We start from the raw sequence: 18,165 nt of genomic DNA on the forward strand, positions 1-18,165 counted from the left end.
AGAAAGTCGTCCAAGCTGTTCTCACAAGTCAAGTAACGGAGGTACTGGAACCTCTTTTAGACGAGGAATTTGACCTCATTCAGTCCTCTCTAAAGATCGAAGTGATAGGTTCGTATGTGGCTGGACTAATAGAAGAAGAAGTCCATAATATAAAGGGGTCGGACAAAGAGGAACCGAAGCGTAGTATAACCCTCAACAGAGCCAAAGAAAAAATAAGGGAGTTCCTGTCAAAGACCCTAGCCAGGTCTTCAATTCACCGGATCGTGGCCCAGTTGAGGGCCAAATACCAAAGCCCCAATATGTCAAAGGTTGATAGCCAGGTGCTCATCTTTGATTTCGAGACATTCCTGGAGAAGTCCATTATGAGCGGCAGTGAGATGTCAAGAACACTGTCCGCGACCAAAGAGGAGAAGTTATCCTTCTCCAAACAACTAAGCGACCTGATCTACGGTCATGTTGGCAACATGTCCGACAAGAAATTGGAGAAAGAAAAAAACATTTATGCGGACGTATGCAACAGGGTGCGAGGCTTCCTCAGCCTCATGCGATGGTGGAACAAAATTCAGGTGAACAATGACACGGACGATGTTGTGAATGCTATAGTGAGCAATGAAACCACTAAGCAATATTTAGGTGAACTCATTCCAGAAGACTTATCAATAAGGAGTGAAGAAACAACAAAAAGGGAGGAACAACAATTAAGTGAGGAGAGGGTGAGGAGTGGAGAGAAGGAAAGGGAGGAGAGAGAAAGGGAGGAGTTGAGTAAGGAGAAGGAAAGGAAGGAGAGAGAAAGTGAGGAGTTGAGTAGGGAGAAGGAAAGGAAGGAGAGAGAAAGGGAGGAGTTGAGTAGGGAGAAGGAAAGGAAGGAGAGAGAAAGGGAGGAGTTGAGTAGGGAGAAGGAAAGGAAGAAGAGAGAAAGGGAGGAGTTGAGTAGGGAGAAGGAAAGGAAGGAGAGAGAAAGGGAGGAGTTGAGTAGGGAGAAGGAAAGGAAGGAGAGAGAAAGGGAGGAGTTGAGTAGGGAGAAGGAAAGGAAGGAGAGAGAAAGGGAGGAGTTGAGTAGGGAGAAGGAAAGGAAGGAGAGAGAGGAGAGAGAAAGAGAAGACAAGGAAAATAAGGAGAGGGAAAGGGAGGGGCGGGTATTAAGTGGGGATCGTGTTAGTGGGGGGAGCTCAAAAAGGAGTGAGAGGCAAGACTTTAACAAAATGCAGTATAAGATGTCGCTAAGAATCATCGTAGACAAGCTGATGAGTCGCGTCATCAGAGACTCCAAAACACCGAACCTCGTCTGGAACCAAGAAATGGTTGACGGAGTCTTCGAGTACATTTGGGCAGAGTTTGAAAACGACGATTTCATAATAACCACTGAACATCTGCAGAAAGTGGATAAGTTAATATATCGTAAATTACGTAGAATATGGGGCAAAGCTTCAAACATGCTAGTATTGTTCAGGATGGAAGATCGGACCATCCAGAAATGCGTTGCCGCGTCGATCACGCATCATCTTCTACCGAAGAGGAGGAACGTGGTCAGACGCGTCCTCGCCAACATTGGACAAGTTCTGTGTTTCAGAAAGTAGTTTTAGTTTAGAGTTGATTTTATTTAGTTTAGTAATGTTAAGTTTCCTTTGATTTTATTAGTAATGTTAAGTTTCCTTTGATTTTATTTAGTAATGTTAAGTTTCCTTTGATTTTATTCAGTAATGTTAAGTTTCCTTTGATTTTATTAGTAATGTTAAGTTTCCTTTGATTTTATTTAGTAATGTTAAGTTTCCTTTGATTTTATTTATAATGTTAAGTTTCCTTTGATTTTATTTATAATGTTAAGTTTCCTTTGATTGTTTAGTTTTTAGTTTAGTAATGTGTGTTTATGTGTGTGTGTTGTGATGTGATGTGTGTGTGAAATATATAAATAAATAAAAATATAAATATAAGCTGTAATTGTGTCATGAAGTTATTGCAAACCAGAGTTTTAAGGACACCACCCTAAAGTATGCAAAGAAAACCTTGAACCTTTCCATCAGAGGAAGGACTTGGACTGAAGTATTGTTTTGGTTGTCAGCAAAAATATATTAATCTTTAACTGTCGTTGGAGTTTATTATATTTTACCTTGACAACATATCACAAAATGGAAGTTTTACATATTTCATTAATAAAAAAAGAAAATGTAATTATATATCTGTTTCTCAGTGTTGTACTGTAATGTTCTGTTGTCCAGGACCGATCTCTCTTTAAAATGAAACCCTATGTCTCATTGATTATCATCATTACATGTAGGCCTATAAATAAAGCTTAACAAAGTATATTTATAATATATTTCCATCATTCAACAAAGGCCATTTCAGTAAAGACATTAAATATATGATAATAGAATAGAAGTAATATTCATAAGAAGTATTTTATCCCAAGTGCAATTCATATTTTAAACACTTCAACATGCACACAGGAACCAATACGCACTTATATACAGACTACAGTGGCTACAGTCACCTGCAACTTCATTAGGAACACATGTGCAATATAATTAAATCCAATAAACAGCTCTGCTATAAATTCTGCTTTATTTAAAGTTTATTTTCAGTTTTTGGTGACATTGTCAAAAAAGTGATATAATAAATAATGTATTAGGGTTGTATTAGGGTGAATTGTGGTGTATTAGGGTGAATTGTGATGTATTAGGGTGAATTGTGATGTATTAGGGTGAATTGTGATGTATTACGGTGAATTGTGGTGTATTAGGGTGAATTGTGGTGTATTAGGGTGAATTGTGGTGTATTAGGGTGAATTGTGGTGTATTAGGGTGAATTATATTGAAAGGTGTTCCTAATATTTTGTCCATTAACATACATGAGGAGGGCAAAATATTAAGAACACCATTTAATGTAATGCACCCAAGTCCACCAGCACCACTTAGTACAACCTCAGTAATAATCACAGTACAATTATCACTTTCACAAAAAAGTAGCTCAGTTTCTGCCCGGCGACAGGTTGCTAAGGGCAGCTAAGGCCCTACGGTTGCTAAGGGCAGCTACGATCCTATGGTTGCTAAGGGCAGCTAAGGTCCTATGGTTGCTAAGGGCAGCTAAGTCCCTAGGGTTGCTAAGGGCAGATGAGGCCATATCGTTGCTGAGGGCAGCTAAGGTCCTACAGTTGCTAAGGGCAACTAAGGTCCTACAGTTGCTAAGGGCAGCTAGGGTCCTATGGTTGCTAAGGGCAGCTAAGGTCCTACGGTTGCTAAGGGCAGCTAAGGTCCTACAGTTGCTAAGGGCAACTGTCCCTTCTATACTGATATTTACGGTAAATATACTGTAGGTATCCAAATATTTAATATATATCATTCTTTTGTGGTTACACCATTTGACATTTTCAGGAGCATTCAGTCTTACTTTTGGTAAAAAAAAATGGTGCAAATGTCATTTCAAATCTCTCTCTTGTACCTTTAGTACCAAATAATTCAACTTGCTTAAAAACAGTAGTCAATAAAACACCATATCAACTAGTTTGGCATGATCTTACATCCTTCCTTCCTTCCTTCCTGCCTTCCTTCCTTCCTACCTAACACCATATCATCTAGTTTGGCATGATCTTACATTATAACTTTTATATTAAATAAAAATAATGGAATACTATTGTTCTAAATATTACATTTCATCTGGTTACCATGGAGATCAGGAAACATTTACATGTTTAAAATGAAGTCATTATTAGTATAAGTCCACTTAAACACACTGTAGCTGATACAATATTTAATATCTATCATTCTTTTGTGGTTACACCATTTGACATTGTCAGGAGCATTCAGTCTTTTGGTATAAAATGGGTCAAATGTCATTTCAAATCTCTCTTATTGATCTTTTTTTAATATATTGATTATATTGAACTGGGCGTAACCTCCATGATGTCTTGCTGCCGCTGAGTTCAGTCTGAATTTATCTAGAAAACCAACAAAAATACTAAATGTTCATTTTAACAAACCTGATGCTACTTTTAAATCTAGTTTAACTGATTTATGAATTCATCATCTTACCAACATTTATTAATCTCAGTGTAATCTGTGTTTCCGTCTGTTCCAGAGATAATAAAATAAAATCACATTTTACATGTAAAGAGACACTTGGCTTTTGTGATTCTATAACGTTGTGATTCTTTAAACCTGAAAAATCAGCTGACTTCAGATCACCGTAATATTTGTTAGAGACAAGCTATGAAATAAATAGACATATTTGAAAAGAGCTTTAACTCAGCTTTCACAAAAAAAAATAAAAATATATATATATAATTTTTTTTTTTTTTTTTTTTTTTTTTTACACAAACAGCCTGCAAACTGTCATATTTTTTATCAGATTAGTATTTTATACATATTTTTCACTATTTGATGGATTTGTTGTGTTTAGAAACTTGACTTTAGTGTTTCGTGCTGATTCAAATGTAAAGCTGCCAAACAGTGCAGCAGGTGCCTAGCAACGGTTGCTATGAAACATTCTGGATTCCATTTTTTAGAGGTATGATGTCATAAGGACGGTGATGTCACACTTTGATGCTTTAATCTAGTCCAAGATCAAAGCCTGGACATTAACAGAGTATTGAAATAGGACTGCCCGTCCACATGAAGTCAACCTATTTTCACAAACCAGTAAGTGAAGACAAAGCCGAGCACAGTTCTCAAAACTCAAAGCAAATCAATCCTACTACCAAGGAATCAAACCATACTATACAAACATGGATAGCACACAAATGAAAATGCACGTGGATGTAGAGAAGGTTTGCAGGGTGATCACATCCTTCTTTAACAAACTCACAGCTAAACAGTGGGACCTGATTAAATCAGGTACACCCAACACTGCAACCAAGATTTTGATTGCAGAAATGCTCGCTGAACTATTGTCAGCAATTACAAATGCTTTTCAAGCGTTTGCACACCTGAAAGATATTACACAAGAAGACATTGTCCTGGACAAAACTGTTATGGACATTTTCCAGCAAGCTCTGGGGGTTCCTGAGGGAGACCACAGCCCCAGTTCAGAAAAGCTAGCTAAGCTCATGGTGAAGGAGGTGATGGAGAGCATGAGCAAAGAAAAGGACAATGACCAACCGGCACGTGAAACTCCACCTCGCAGACTAAACCACATGATTCACTATGCCAGTGAATTATTCAAAGACTGTTTACAAAAAGGCAAAAACATATTCGCCATACAAAGCAAGTCCAGAGCAGTCAAGGACGAGTGGGAGGAGATCATGGATGACTTAGACAGATATTTGTTGGGAACAAAACAAAAATCTGACAGCTTGGAGAAAGTCGTCCAAGCTGTTCTCACAAGTCAAGTAACGGAGGTACTGGAACCTCTTTTAGACGAGGAATTTGACCTCATTCAGTCCTCTCTAAAGATCGAAGTGATAGGTTCGTATGTGGCTGGACTAATAGAAGAAGAAGTCCATAATATAAAGGGGTCGGACAAAGAGGAACCGAAGCGTAGTATAACCCTCAACAGAGCCAAAGAAAAAATAAGGGAGTTCCTGTCAAAGACCCTAGCCAGGTCTTCAATTCACCGGATCGTGGCCCAGTTGAGGGCCAAATACCAAAGCCCCAATATGTCAAAGATTGATACCCAGGTGCTCATCTTTGATTTCGAGACATTCCTGGAGAAGTCCATTATGAGCGGCAGTGAGATGTCAAGAACACTGTCCGCGACCAAAGAGGAGAAATTATCCTTCTCCAAACAACTAAGCGACCTGATCTACGGTCATGTTGGCAACATGTCCGACAAGAAATTGGAGAAAGAAAAAAACATTTATGCGGACGTATGCAACAGGGTGCGAGGCTTCCTCAGCCTCATGCGATGGTGGAACAAAATTCAGGTGAACAATGACACGGACGATGTTGTGAATGCTATAGTGAGCAATGAAACCACTAAGCAATATTTAGGGGAACTTACTCCAGAAGACTTATCAATAAGGAGTGAAGAAACAACAAAAAGGGAGGAACAACAATTAAGTGAGGAGAGGGTGAGGAGTGGAGAGAAAGAAAGGGAGGAGAGAGAAAGGGAGGAGTTGAGTAGGGAGAAGGAAAGGAAGGAGAGAGAAATGGAGTTGAGTAGGGAGAAGGAAAGGAAGGAGAGAGAAATGGAGTTGAGTAGGGAGAAGGAAAGGAAGGAGAGAGAAAGGGAGGAGTTGAGTAAGGAGAAGGAAAGGAAGGAGAGAGAAATGGAGGAGTTGAGTAGGGAGAAGGAAAGGAAGGAGAGAGAAAGGGAGGAGTTGAGTAGGGAGAAGGAAAGGAAGGAGAGAGAAAGGGAGGAGTTGAGTAGGGAGAAGGAAAGGGAGGAGAGGGAAAGGGAGGAGTTGAGTAGGGAGAAGGAAAGGAAGGAGAGAGAAAGAGAGGAGTTGAGTAGGGAGAAGGAAAGGAAGGAGAGAGAAAGAGAGGAGTTGAGTAGGGAGAAAAAAAGGAAGGAGAGAGAAAGGGAGGAGTTGAGTAGGGAGAAGGAAAGGAAGGAGAGAGAAAGAGAGGAGTTGAGTAGGGAGAAGGAAAGGAAGGAGAGAGAAAGGGAGGAGTTGAGTAGGGAGAAGGAAAGGAAGGAGAGAGAGGAGAGAGAAAGAGAAGACAAGGAAAATAAGGAGGGAGAAAGGGAGGGGCGGGTATTAAGTGGGGATCGTGTTAGTGGGGGGAGCTCAAAAAGGAGTGAGAGGCAAGACTTTAACAAAATGCAGTATAAGATGTCGCTAAGAATCATCGTAGACAAGCTGATGAGTCGCGTCATCAGAGACTCCAAAACACCGAACCTCGACCGGAACCAAGAAATGGTTGACGGAGTCTTCGAGTACATTTGGGCAGAGTTTGAAAACGACGATTTCATAATAACCACTGAACACCTGAAAAACGTGGATAAGTTAATATATCGTAAACTACGTAGAATATGGGGTAACGCTTCAAATATGCTAGTATTGTTCAGGATGGAGGATCGGACCATCCAGAAATGCGTCGCCGCGTCGATCACGCATCATCTTCTACCGAAGAGGAGGAACGTGGTCAGACGCGTCCTCGCCAACGTTGGACAAGTTCTGTGTTTCAGAAAGTAGTTTTAGTTTAGAGTTGATTTTATTTAGTTTAGTAATGTTAAGTTTCCTTTGATTTAGTTTAGTAATGTTAAGTTTCCTTTGATTTTATTTATAATGTTAAGTTTCCTTTGATTGTATTTAGTAATGTTAAGTTTCCTTTGATTTTATTCATAATGTTAAGTTTCCTTTGATTTAGTTTAGTAATGTTAAGTTTCCTTTGATTTTATTTATAATGTTAAGTTTCCTTTGATTTTATTAGTAATGTTAAGTTTCCTTTGATTTTATTCATAATGTTAAGTTTCCTTTGATTTTATTAGTAATGTTAAGTTTCCTTTGATTGTTTAGTTTTTAGTTTAGTAATGTGTGTTGTGTTGTGATGTGATGTGTGTGTGTGTGATGTGTGTGTGAAATATATAAATAAATAAAAATATAAATATAAGCTGTAACTGTGTCATGAAGTTATTGCAAACCAGAGTTTTAAGGACACCACCCTAAAGTATGCAAAGAAAACCTTGAACCTTTCCATCAGAGGAAGGACTTGGGTTGAAGTATTGTTTTGGTTGTCAGCAAAAATATATTAATCTTTAACTGTCGTTGGAGTTTATTATATTTTACCTTGACAACATATCACAAAACGGAACAGTTTTACACATTTCATAAATAAATAAGAAAATGTAATTATATATCTGTATCTCAGTGTTGTACTGTAATGTTCTGTTGTCCAGGACCGATCTCTCTTTAAATGAAACCCTATGTCTCATTGATTATCATCATTACATGTAGGCCTATAAATAAAGCTTAACAAAGTATATTTATAATATATTTTCATTATTCAACAAAGGCCATTTCAGTAAAGACATTAAATATATGATAATAGAATAGAAATAATATTCATAAGTAGTATTTTATCCCAAGTGCAATTCATATTTTAAACACTTCAACATGCACACAGGAACCAATATGCACTTATATTTTATACTGAGGTATTTTATGTATTTTAAGAACGATTTTAAGGAGTTTGTGGAACCAGCCGTCTGTGTTTGTTTCCTTAAACTTAATATCACTGTTAGCTTGTCTGTGTTATGCTAGCGGGAGGTACAGAGAGCTACTAACGGCTGCAGCCAGCGGGAAGGCGGGTCTGGACGTCCAGCCCCGTCCACAAATGTCCAGCCCCGCCCATATGTAGTACGTAAATGTGGTGGGTTCAGGGAATGTCAGGAATTCGGAAACTCAGTCGAAACAGTGCAAAATGACTGTCGGATATTGATCATGTTCCTCTTGCATAAAAGACAAAAATATAGTTTTATAGTTTCTAACCAACTCGCACAACCTTTCCTCAAAAAGTTCCTCCATTATTATTTCTTCGTCGTGTCTCACTAGAGCTACGTATGGAGTAATGACAGCAACACTGCCCCCCCATGGCTTCCGGTGGTACTGCTCTGTCCGTATCCGTATTCAACGTTGAGCATGAATGGGCCTTAACACAGAATCGTGTGATCATTTTATACTTCATGCTTTATAAACAGTCCAACAAGACCCGGGAGGACGACAGGTGTGTCTTCTCTTTGTCTTCTCTCCTATGTTTTAGCCGGCAGGGAAGATGGGAGGGGTTGAAGCAACTTAGGGAGAATTTATATATGTAGATTATGGGCGGGGATGGACATCCAGCAGGCCGCAGCCATTACCCTCTCAGATACAGAGAGCTGCAGGTGTGTTCAGGGTCGCAGTCAGACAGTCGGACACAGCGGTTCCGGCCAGTAGTCCTGCAGAAAGCACCGCTGCAGACGTTGGTTGAACATTAATATACATCGCTGTAAATGTGTGTGAGGGAATTTCCCGCATTTTAAGTGTTGGATTTGCGGGAATCAATTAAATAGTTCGCAATACCGTGCTGAGATTCAGGCCCTGCCTCTATCTATTCTAAGCTGGTCTTATTTTATATATTTTAGTATAGATGTTCTTAATTTTATCATATGTTGTATATGTTTATATATGTAAAATCTAAATATATGTGTATTTTTTATACTGTATGTTGTGTTATATTGACCTGTCTCTGCAATAAAGTTTATTATTATAGAGATATATATTAATGTGCATGTGTATATATTTGCATGTGTACACACAGTGAGCCGGAGCTTTGACTTTTTTTAAACATCTTGTTCACGCGACACAAAGACGCAACTCAGCTGAATAAACTCATCAAGATACAAATGAAAATTAAAACGGAGCAGAAGAGACGAAAGCATCACATGATCGTTTGCTTGACATCGGTCTTAACCTCTAACCTTAACCCACTTAATAGTTTCACATTTTCAGAAACAGATATCAGAACACCAAACATATATTCACCAGAACAACCAAATACTGTTTATGAGCTATAAGAAGCATCGTGTATGTTGTTGTTGTTGTATTATCACTATTATTGGCAGCGTTCACGTTTGACATGAGCACCCGTGTGTCAGGCTGCAGCAGGTTGGTGTTAATGAGGAACAAACAGGACTCTCTACGTCTGGCTTCGTCTGATAAACTCTGCTCCGCTCAGCCGTGTGAAGTTTCTCGGTCGAGCTGAATGAGTCGACGGTTTTACTTCCTCCATGTGGAGCGATGCTCGAGCTGATTGTGACTCTGCAGGAAGTTGGAAGGTGTAAGTTCAGCAGCGTGAGAGCCTGATGCAGAACAGCAGTCACTGGTTTAATGAGCACAAAGTGACGGTTCACACGCTGTTCCAACACCGAAAACACATAAAAAGCAGAATCCAGTCTGCACCGTTTGCTAGAGCTCACTGTGTGTCACAAACTACATTTATTGAACATTTAACTTTTAGGTCAATGTTTAGCACATGTATGAGGAATTTAATGCACAGACAGACCATCAGGTTGTTCTATGGTTGCTATAGATACAGGTTGTTCTATGGTTGCTATAGATACAGGTTGTTCTATGGTTGCTATGGATACAGGTTGTTCTATGGTTGCTATAGATACAGGTTGTTCTATGGTTGCTATAGACACAGGTTGTGCTATGGTTGCTATAGATACAGGTTGTTCTATGGTTGCTATGGATACAGGTTGTTCTATGGTTGCTATAGATACAGGTTGTTCTATGGTTGCTATGGATACAGGTTGTTCTATGGTTGCTATAGATACAGGTTGTTCTATGGTTGCTATAGACACAGGTTGTGCTATGGTTGCTATAGATACAGGTTGTTCTATGGTTGCTATGGATACAGGTTGTTCTATGGTTGCTATAGACACAGGTTGTGCTATGGTTGCTATAGATACAGGTTGTTCTATGGTTGCTATGGATACAGGTTGTTCTATGGTTGCTATAGATACAGGTTGTTCTATGGTTGCTATAGATACAGGTTGTTCTATGGTTGCTATAGATACAGGTTGTTCTATGGTTGCTATAGACACAGGTTGTGCTATGGTTGCTATAGATACAGGTTGTTCTATGGTTGCTATGGATACAGGATATGCTATGGTTGCTATAGATACAGGTCGTGCTATGGTTGCTATAGATACAGGTTGTTCTATGGTTGCTATAGATACAGGTTGTTCTATGGTTGCTATAGACACAGGTTGTGCTATGGTTGCTATAGATACAGGTTGTTCTATGGTTGCTATAGATACAAGTTGTTCTATGGTTGCTATGGATACAGGTTGTGCTATGGTTGCTACAGATACAGGTTGTTTTATGGTTGCTATAGATACAGGTTGTGCTATGGTTGCTATAGATACAGGTTGTGCTATGGTTGCTATAGATACAGGTTGTTCTATGGTTGCTATAGATACAGGTTGTTCTATGGTTGCTATAGATACAGGTTGTTCTATGGTTGCTATAGATACAGGTTGCGCTATGGTTGCTATAGATACAGGTTGCGCTATGGTTGCTATAGATACAGGTTGTGTTATGGTTGCTATAGCTACAGGTTGCGCTATGGTTGCTATAGATACAGGTTGTTCTATGGTTGCTATAGATACAGGTTGTGTTATGGTTGCTATAGATACAGGTTGTGTTATGGTTGCTATAGATACAGGTTGTGTTATGGTTGCTATAGATGCAGGTTGTGCTATGGTTGCTATAGATACAGGTTGCGCTATGGTTGCTATAGATACAGGTTGCGCTATGGTTGCTATAGATACAGGTTGTGCTATGGTTGCTATAGATACAGGTTGTGTTATGGTTGCTATAGCTACAGGTTGCGCTATGGTTGCTATAGATACAGGTTGTGTTATGGTTGCTATAGATACAGGTTGTTCTATGGTTGCTATAGATACAGGTCATTCTATGGTTGCTATAGATACAGGTTGTGTTATGGTTGCTATAGATACAGGTTGTTCTATGGTTGCTATAGATACAGGTTGTTCTATGGTTGCTATAGATACAGGTTGTGCTATGGTTGCTATAGATACAGGTTGTGCTATGGTTGCTATAGATACAGGTTGATCTATGGTTGCTATAGATACAGGTTGATCTATGGTTGCTAAAGATACACAGGTTGCGTTATGGTTGCTATAGATACAGGTTGTGCTATGGTTGCTATAGATACATGTTGTGCTATGGTTGCTATAGATACAGGTTGTGCTATGGTTGCTATAGCTACAGGTTGTTCTGACTCACCGATGAATCCCTGGCTCTTGTCGTCACAGACGCTCCACAGCAGCTCTCTGTGAGCGTCGCTGATGTCCGGCTGCACCAGTTTGACCACTTGGCTCCAGCTGGCCTGACTCACCACCTGCTCGCCTCCGTCCTCCTTCTGCTCCTGCAGCACGGCGAACGCACGCACCATCTTCTGCCGCTTGGCCCTGACCAGCTGCCGTACCTCCTCCTGTTGGACAGAGGGTCGATGGTACAGATGATTTACACACAGTTAGAGTTGATGTCTGAAGTGTTTTGATTGGTGAATGAATCTGCTTCTGTTTGGATGTTTTGGCTTTTGTAAGAGCGCAGCTGTTTGTTTGTCTTCTCTAAACATATTGTTATAATGACCGAGCTCATTATAATATCGATTCATAGCATAACAAGAGCTTACACATTTTATTTGCTTCTGGAAATAAATTTTTTCTAAAATGTCAAACACTCAAGTTAATGTTAATGTGCTCCTTAAAAACCGTGTTCTGAGCTTGACATACCACAGAAAAGTGTGTTGTTAACCACCCTGCCAAATTTGAATGATTAAAAAAAAAATCACCAAATATATGAAATTAGGCTTCAAAGTTGTGTAAAAATCAGCCTCTTTCTCTGCTCCCAAACGCTGAAGCCCCGCCCCCTACCAAGTGTCACCTGTCAATCAAAGTCACCACCTCTACCAGAAACATGGACGCTACATCTGAGAGCTTTCTGTCGCTAACTCGGCTGCTAGCTCAGCTGCAAGCTTGGCGGCTAACTGGCTAACTGTAGACTGTAGTAGTAGTAGTGTGTGCTGAACGTATTTATACCTTTACAGCAGCAGGGGCGGGTTTGAAATGAGAATAATTGTATTTTCATTACTTATATCTACAGAAGGAGCGGGTCCTCTTCTACAGAGCCGCCATGTTTCTACAGAAGCTCAGAAGGGACAAACTAAACACTGACTCCACAGAGAGACTTTTTGCTTTTTGAGATTCTCAAAGGTTCTTGTCACTAAATCCCACAAATCTGTCTTTTAAAGCACTTTAACATCAAAATCCTTCTTTTCTAGCCCTCTATCATTAAGCCACGCCCACTTTGAGTAATTATTATTTTAGTTTTTGCCCCTCTGGGCCACCGTACCCAGACCGCCGTACCTTGAGGTATTTCTTGTAGTTGTTGAAGACGACGGCCAAGAAGACGGACATGAAGATGTACGTGTTGATGAGGATGTAAATGATGAAGAAGATGGCGAAGAAGAGGCTGGCGTTGTACGCTGGCATCCTGCCGAACACAAACAGGAAACACCAATGATGTCACTTCCTCTTTACAAACGGACCAAGACATGAAACACGGTTATAAAACACAACAACACCTTTATTTATAATCCTGCTAAAACTAAACCTAATAAATGAGTTTTAATGTTTCTTCTTCTTCTTCTTCATAAAACAACTTCCTGTTTCTTTCTAACAGGAAGTTACAGAAATAAAACGCCGTCATGTTGATTTAAGGTGTTAATGATTATCGCAGCATCGGAGACGTCCCGCCGAAGAGACGCAGAAAACATGAATGATGTCACTTCCTCTTACAAACGGACCGAGACATGAAACAGGGCTCATTAAAAGCTTTATATTTATAATTATATGATGATTAAACTTTAATATAAACTACTACTATATATTTTCAAATGTCTGCTATGATGCCACGATTAAGAAGGAAGGAAGAAAGGAAGGAAGGAAGGATGGAAGGTAGGAGGGAGGAAGGTATGAGGGGAAAAAGGAAGGTATGAGGGGAGAAGGGAGGAAAGAAGGACAGAGGGAAGAAGGGAGGGAGGAAAGGAAGGAAGGTAGGAGGGAGGAAGGTATGAGGGGAGAAGGGAGGAAAGAAGGACAGAGGGAAGAAGGGAGGGTGGAAAGGAAGGAAGGTAGGAGGGAGGGAGAGAAGGAAGGAAGAAAGGTAGGAGGGAGGAAGGAAGGAAGGTATGAGGGGAGAAGGGAGGACAGAGGGAAGAAGGGAGGGTGGAAAGGAAGGAAGGTAGGAGGGAGGGAGAGAAGGAAGGAAGGAAGGAAGGAAGGAAGGAAGGTATGAGGGGAGAAGGGAGGAAAGAAGGACAGAGGGAAGAAGGGAGGGTGGAAAGGAAGGAAGGAAGGTAGGAGGGAGGGAGAGAAGGAAGGAAGGGAGGGTGGAAAGGAAGGAAGGTAGGAGGGAGGGAGAGAAGGAAGGAAGGAAGGAAGGAAGGAAGGAAGGAAGGAAGGAAGGAAGGTAGGAGGGGAGAAGGGAGGAAAGAAGGAAAGAAAGAAGGACAGAGGGAGAGAAGGAAGGAAGGAAGGAAGGAAGGAAAGTAGGTAGGTAGGTATGAGGGAAGGAGGGAGGGAGAGAAGGAAAGAAAGGAAGGAGGATTACAAATTAACTTTCTTCATAGTCGTTTTAATGTTTCTTCTTCTTCTTCTTCATAAAACAACTTCCTGTTTCTGTCTAACAGGAAGTTACAGAAATAAAACACCATCATGCAGCACATGTAGATTTAAGGTGTGAATGATTATCGCAGCATCACAGACAGGAAGTGGCTCTCACATGATGTCGGGGCTGTTGGCCGTCGTGACGAGGACGTAAAGGTCGAACACGATGTCCAGATAGTTGGTGAAGTACGGAGCGCCGTCGATCGTCTTCAGACCTCTGAGGAGAAAATAAAATATTCATATTAACACTCCTGTTGTCCTCGAGTCAAGGAAGGAAGGGAGGAAGAACGAAGGAAAGGAAGGAAAGGAAGGGAGGAAAGGAGGACGAAAAGGAAGGGAGGAAGAAGGAAGGAAAGGAGTAAGAAAGGAGGGAAGGAAGGATGAAAGGAAAAGAAAGGAGGGAGGGAAGGAAGGAAGGTATGAGGGAAGGAGGGAGGAAAGACGAAAGGAAGGTATGAGGGGAGAAGGGAGGAAAGAAGGAAAGAAAGAAGGACAGAGGAAAGAAGTGACGGAGGAAAGGAAGGAAGGGAGGACGGAGGAAGGAAGGAAGGAAGGTAGGAGGGAGGAAGGAAGGAAAGAAGGGAGGACGGAGGGAAGGAAGGAAGGAAGGCAGGAAGGTAGGAGGGAAGGAGAGAAGGAAGGAAGAAAGGAAGGTAGGAGGGAGGGAGGAAAGAAGGGAGGACGGAGGGAAGGAAGGTAGGAGGGAGGGAGAGAAGGAAGGAAGGAAGGGAAGGAAGGAAGGAAGGAAGGTAGGCGGGAGGGAGAGAAGGAAGGAAGAAAGGAAGGTAGGAGGGAGGGAGGGAGAGAAGGAAGGACAGAAGGAAGGAAGGAAGGACAGAAGGTAGGAAGGGAAGAAAGAAGGAACAGTCAAAAGAGACGGGGTCAATTTGACCCGGGAGGACGACAGGAAGTTTAAATTAAAAAAGCATTGAGTAAATATATTGTGAAATCACTGATAGTCATTTCTACACTGTTGCTGCAATATAGTTGATTTTATCTATATTAGGCAATATAAATATAGATCTATTGTCTTATTGTGAAGGAGACAGGAAGTTTTCGCTGCCTCCTTCAGGAGATCGTGACCTCGGCTGCTGAAGGACTGAATGATGAACTGACACTTAATGTTATAACCTAATAAAACCTGCTCAGTGATGTAGAACCAGGCGGGGAGTTCTGCTCCTCTGAAATGAAGCCAAGTAACTTAGAGCTGCATTCTATCAAAAGGCCACCAGGGGGCGACCGTCTCTATACAAGTCAATGGAGAATTCACCAACTTCTCACTTGATTTCTAACCTCAGTAAACGTTTTCAAAATGTGTTTATGGTCTCAATCGCTAGTTTAAAGCCTTCTTCAATGCAGTATGATGTTCATTTGGGACATTTTGGCCTCCCTGATTTTATATGTGACGATAAAGCAGGGTATGCATTAGGGCGTGGCTACGTCCTGATTGACAGGTTGATTGACCAATGTCCTCGAGATCCAGCCCTCGTAACCATAGCAACCTCCCCGCTCCGCCCATGGCTCCGCCTCATGCCCATATAAGTAGAATCCGTGTTTTTATTTTTCCCAGCATGCACCTGAAATTTTCAAGATGGCGCTGCCTAGATTAGAAACTATTGGCTTCCGAGCAGCAGTCCACAAACCAATGGGTGACGTCACGGATGTTACGTCCATTTCTTACGTCCTGGGCATGAGGCGGAGCCATGGGCGGAGCGGGGAGGTTGCTATGGTTACGAGGGCTGGATCTCGAGGACATTGGTCAATCAACCTGTCAATCAGGACGTAGCCATGCCCTAATGCATACCCTGCTTTATCGTCACATATAAAATAAAAACACATAAAATAATATATATATATATGGAGAAAGGAAAAGAGGAAGGGAGGAAAGAAGGAAGAAAGGAGGGTTCCTTTAGGTAGGAGGGAAGGAAAGAAGGAAGGAAGGTAGAAAGGAAGGAAAGAAGGAAGGAAAGAAGGTAGGAGGGAAGGTAGGAGGGAGTCTCACCGTTTGCCGAGCAGCTTGAGGGCCATGAGGGAGAAGATGAGCACGCTGAACATGAAGAGCAGGAAGACGTAGAAGATCTGAGGCAGAGCGTTCCGGATGCTTCTGAACGCCCGGCGGAGCTGAACACAGACAAACACACAATGATGATCTCCCACGGCACCCGAACGCAACACTAACAAACACACAATGATGATCTCCCACGGCACCCGAACGCAACACAGACAAACACACTATGATGATCTCCCACGGCACCCGAACGCAACACTGACAAACACACAATGATGAAGGAAGGACGAAGGAAAGAAGTAAAGAAGGTAGGAATGTAGGAGGGAGGGAGGAAGGGAGGACGAAGGAAAGAAGGAAGGAAGGTAGGAAGGTAGGAGGGAGGGAAGGACGGAGAGAAGGAAAGAAGGAAGGTAGGAAGCTGAACGCAACACACAATGATGATCTCCTACGGCACCCGAACGCAACACTGACAAACACACAATGATGATCTCCCACGGGACCCGAACGCAACACTAACAAACACAATAATGATGATCTCCCACGGCACCCGAACGCAACACAAACAAACACACAATGATGATCTCCCACGGCACCCGAACGCAACACTAACACACACACACAATGATGATCTCCCACGGCACCCGAACGCAACACTGACAAACACACACAATGATGATCTCCCACGGCACCCGAACGCAACACAGACAAACACACAATGATGATCTCCCACGGCACCCGAACGCAACACCAACAAACACACAATGATGATCTCCCACGGCACCCGAACGCAACACGGATAAACACACAATGATGATCTCCCACCGCACCCGAACGCAACACTAACAAACACACAATGATGATCTCCCACGGCACCCGAACGCAACACTAACACACACACACTAGGATGATCTCCCATGGCACCCGAACGCAACACTAACACACACACACTATGATGATCTCCCACGGCACCCGAACGCAACACTAACACACACACACACTATGATGATCTCCCACGGCACCCGAACGCAACACTAACAAACACACAATGATGATCTCCCACGGGACCCGAACGCAACACTAATGACGCGTTCAGGCGCCGTCAGATCAAAAAGTTAAAACATTCGTTCGTTTAGCGGCCGGAAGTTTATACACAGATGCAGAGATTATACACACACACACACACACACACACACACACACACACACACACACACACACACACACACACACACAGAGACACACACATACACAGAGACACACACACAGAGACACACACATACACACACAGGTCAGTTGTCAGTTATAATACAGGAAGTCCTGATCTGATCATGTGACATGATGACATCATCAGGTGATAAAATCTGAACGCTTCATTACGTTTCTGATCTCTGTTCACTGAACCTTTGAATTTATGACCAATAATATAAAACCTGTAACAGGAAGTAAATCCAGTAAACGTGATTTTATTTTATTATCTCTGGAACACAGTTGACTCTGTGTATGAAATGCTCTATAATATAAATAAAGCTGCCTTAGTGGGGATTTCCACCGGGTCCATCAGCGGAGCTCTGGGAGAGAAAGCTGCCTTTTGAAATGAAGTTGCACTGTTAATACAGTAATTACGGCAGCCCAATCAAATCCAAACGAGTGCCTTTAGTCTACCGTAATTACTGTAGTAACTAGTCTACTGTAATTACTGTAGTAGCTAGTCTACCGTAATTACTGTAGTAGCTAGTCTACCGTAATTACTGTAGTAACTAGTCTACCGTACTTACTGTAGTAGCTAGTCTACCGTAATTACTGTAGTAACTAGTCTACTGTAATTACTGTAGTAACTAGTCTACTGTAATTACTGTAGTAGCTAGTCTACCGTAATTACTGTAGTAGCTAGTCTACCGTAATTACTGTAGTAGCTAGTCTACCGTAATTACTGTAGTAACTAGTCTACCGTACTTACTGTAGTAGCTAGTCTACCGTAATTACTGTAGTAACTAGTCTACTGTAATTACTGTAGTAGCTAGTCTACAGTAATTACTGTAGTAG

At 41.5% G+C, this 18,165-nt stretch overlaps 1 protein-coding gene across 1 annotated transcript in view; it reads right to left on the bottom strand.

The window, feature by feature from the left end:
• tpcn3 (two pore segment channel 3) overlaps window positions 1–18,165 on the bottom strand; it is a 45,542-nt gene that overhangs the window by 13,001 nt on the left and 14,376 nt on the right. The window contains exons 6-9 of the mRNA XM_053337875.1: window positions 16,118–16,236; window positions 14,231–14,332; window positions 12,814–12,940; window positions 11,669–11,876 (exon numbers count right to left, since the gene is read on the bottom strand). Coding sequence (XP_053193850.1) covers window positions 11,669–11,876; window positions 12,814–12,940; window positions 14,231–14,332; window positions 16,118–16,236 — 556 coding nt within the window. The remainder of the gene's footprint in view (window positions 1–11,668; window positions 11,877–12,813; window positions 12,941–14,230; window positions 14,333–16,117; window positions 16,237–18,165) is intronic.

The sequence above is a fragment of the Scomber japonicus genome, chromosome 2, assembly GCF_027409825.1.
Source record: "Scomber japonicus isolate fScoJap1 chromosome 2, fScoJap1.pri, whole genome shotgun sequence".
NCBI lineage: Eukaryota > Metazoa > Chordata > Actinopteri > Scombriformes > Scombridae > Scomber > Scomber japonicus.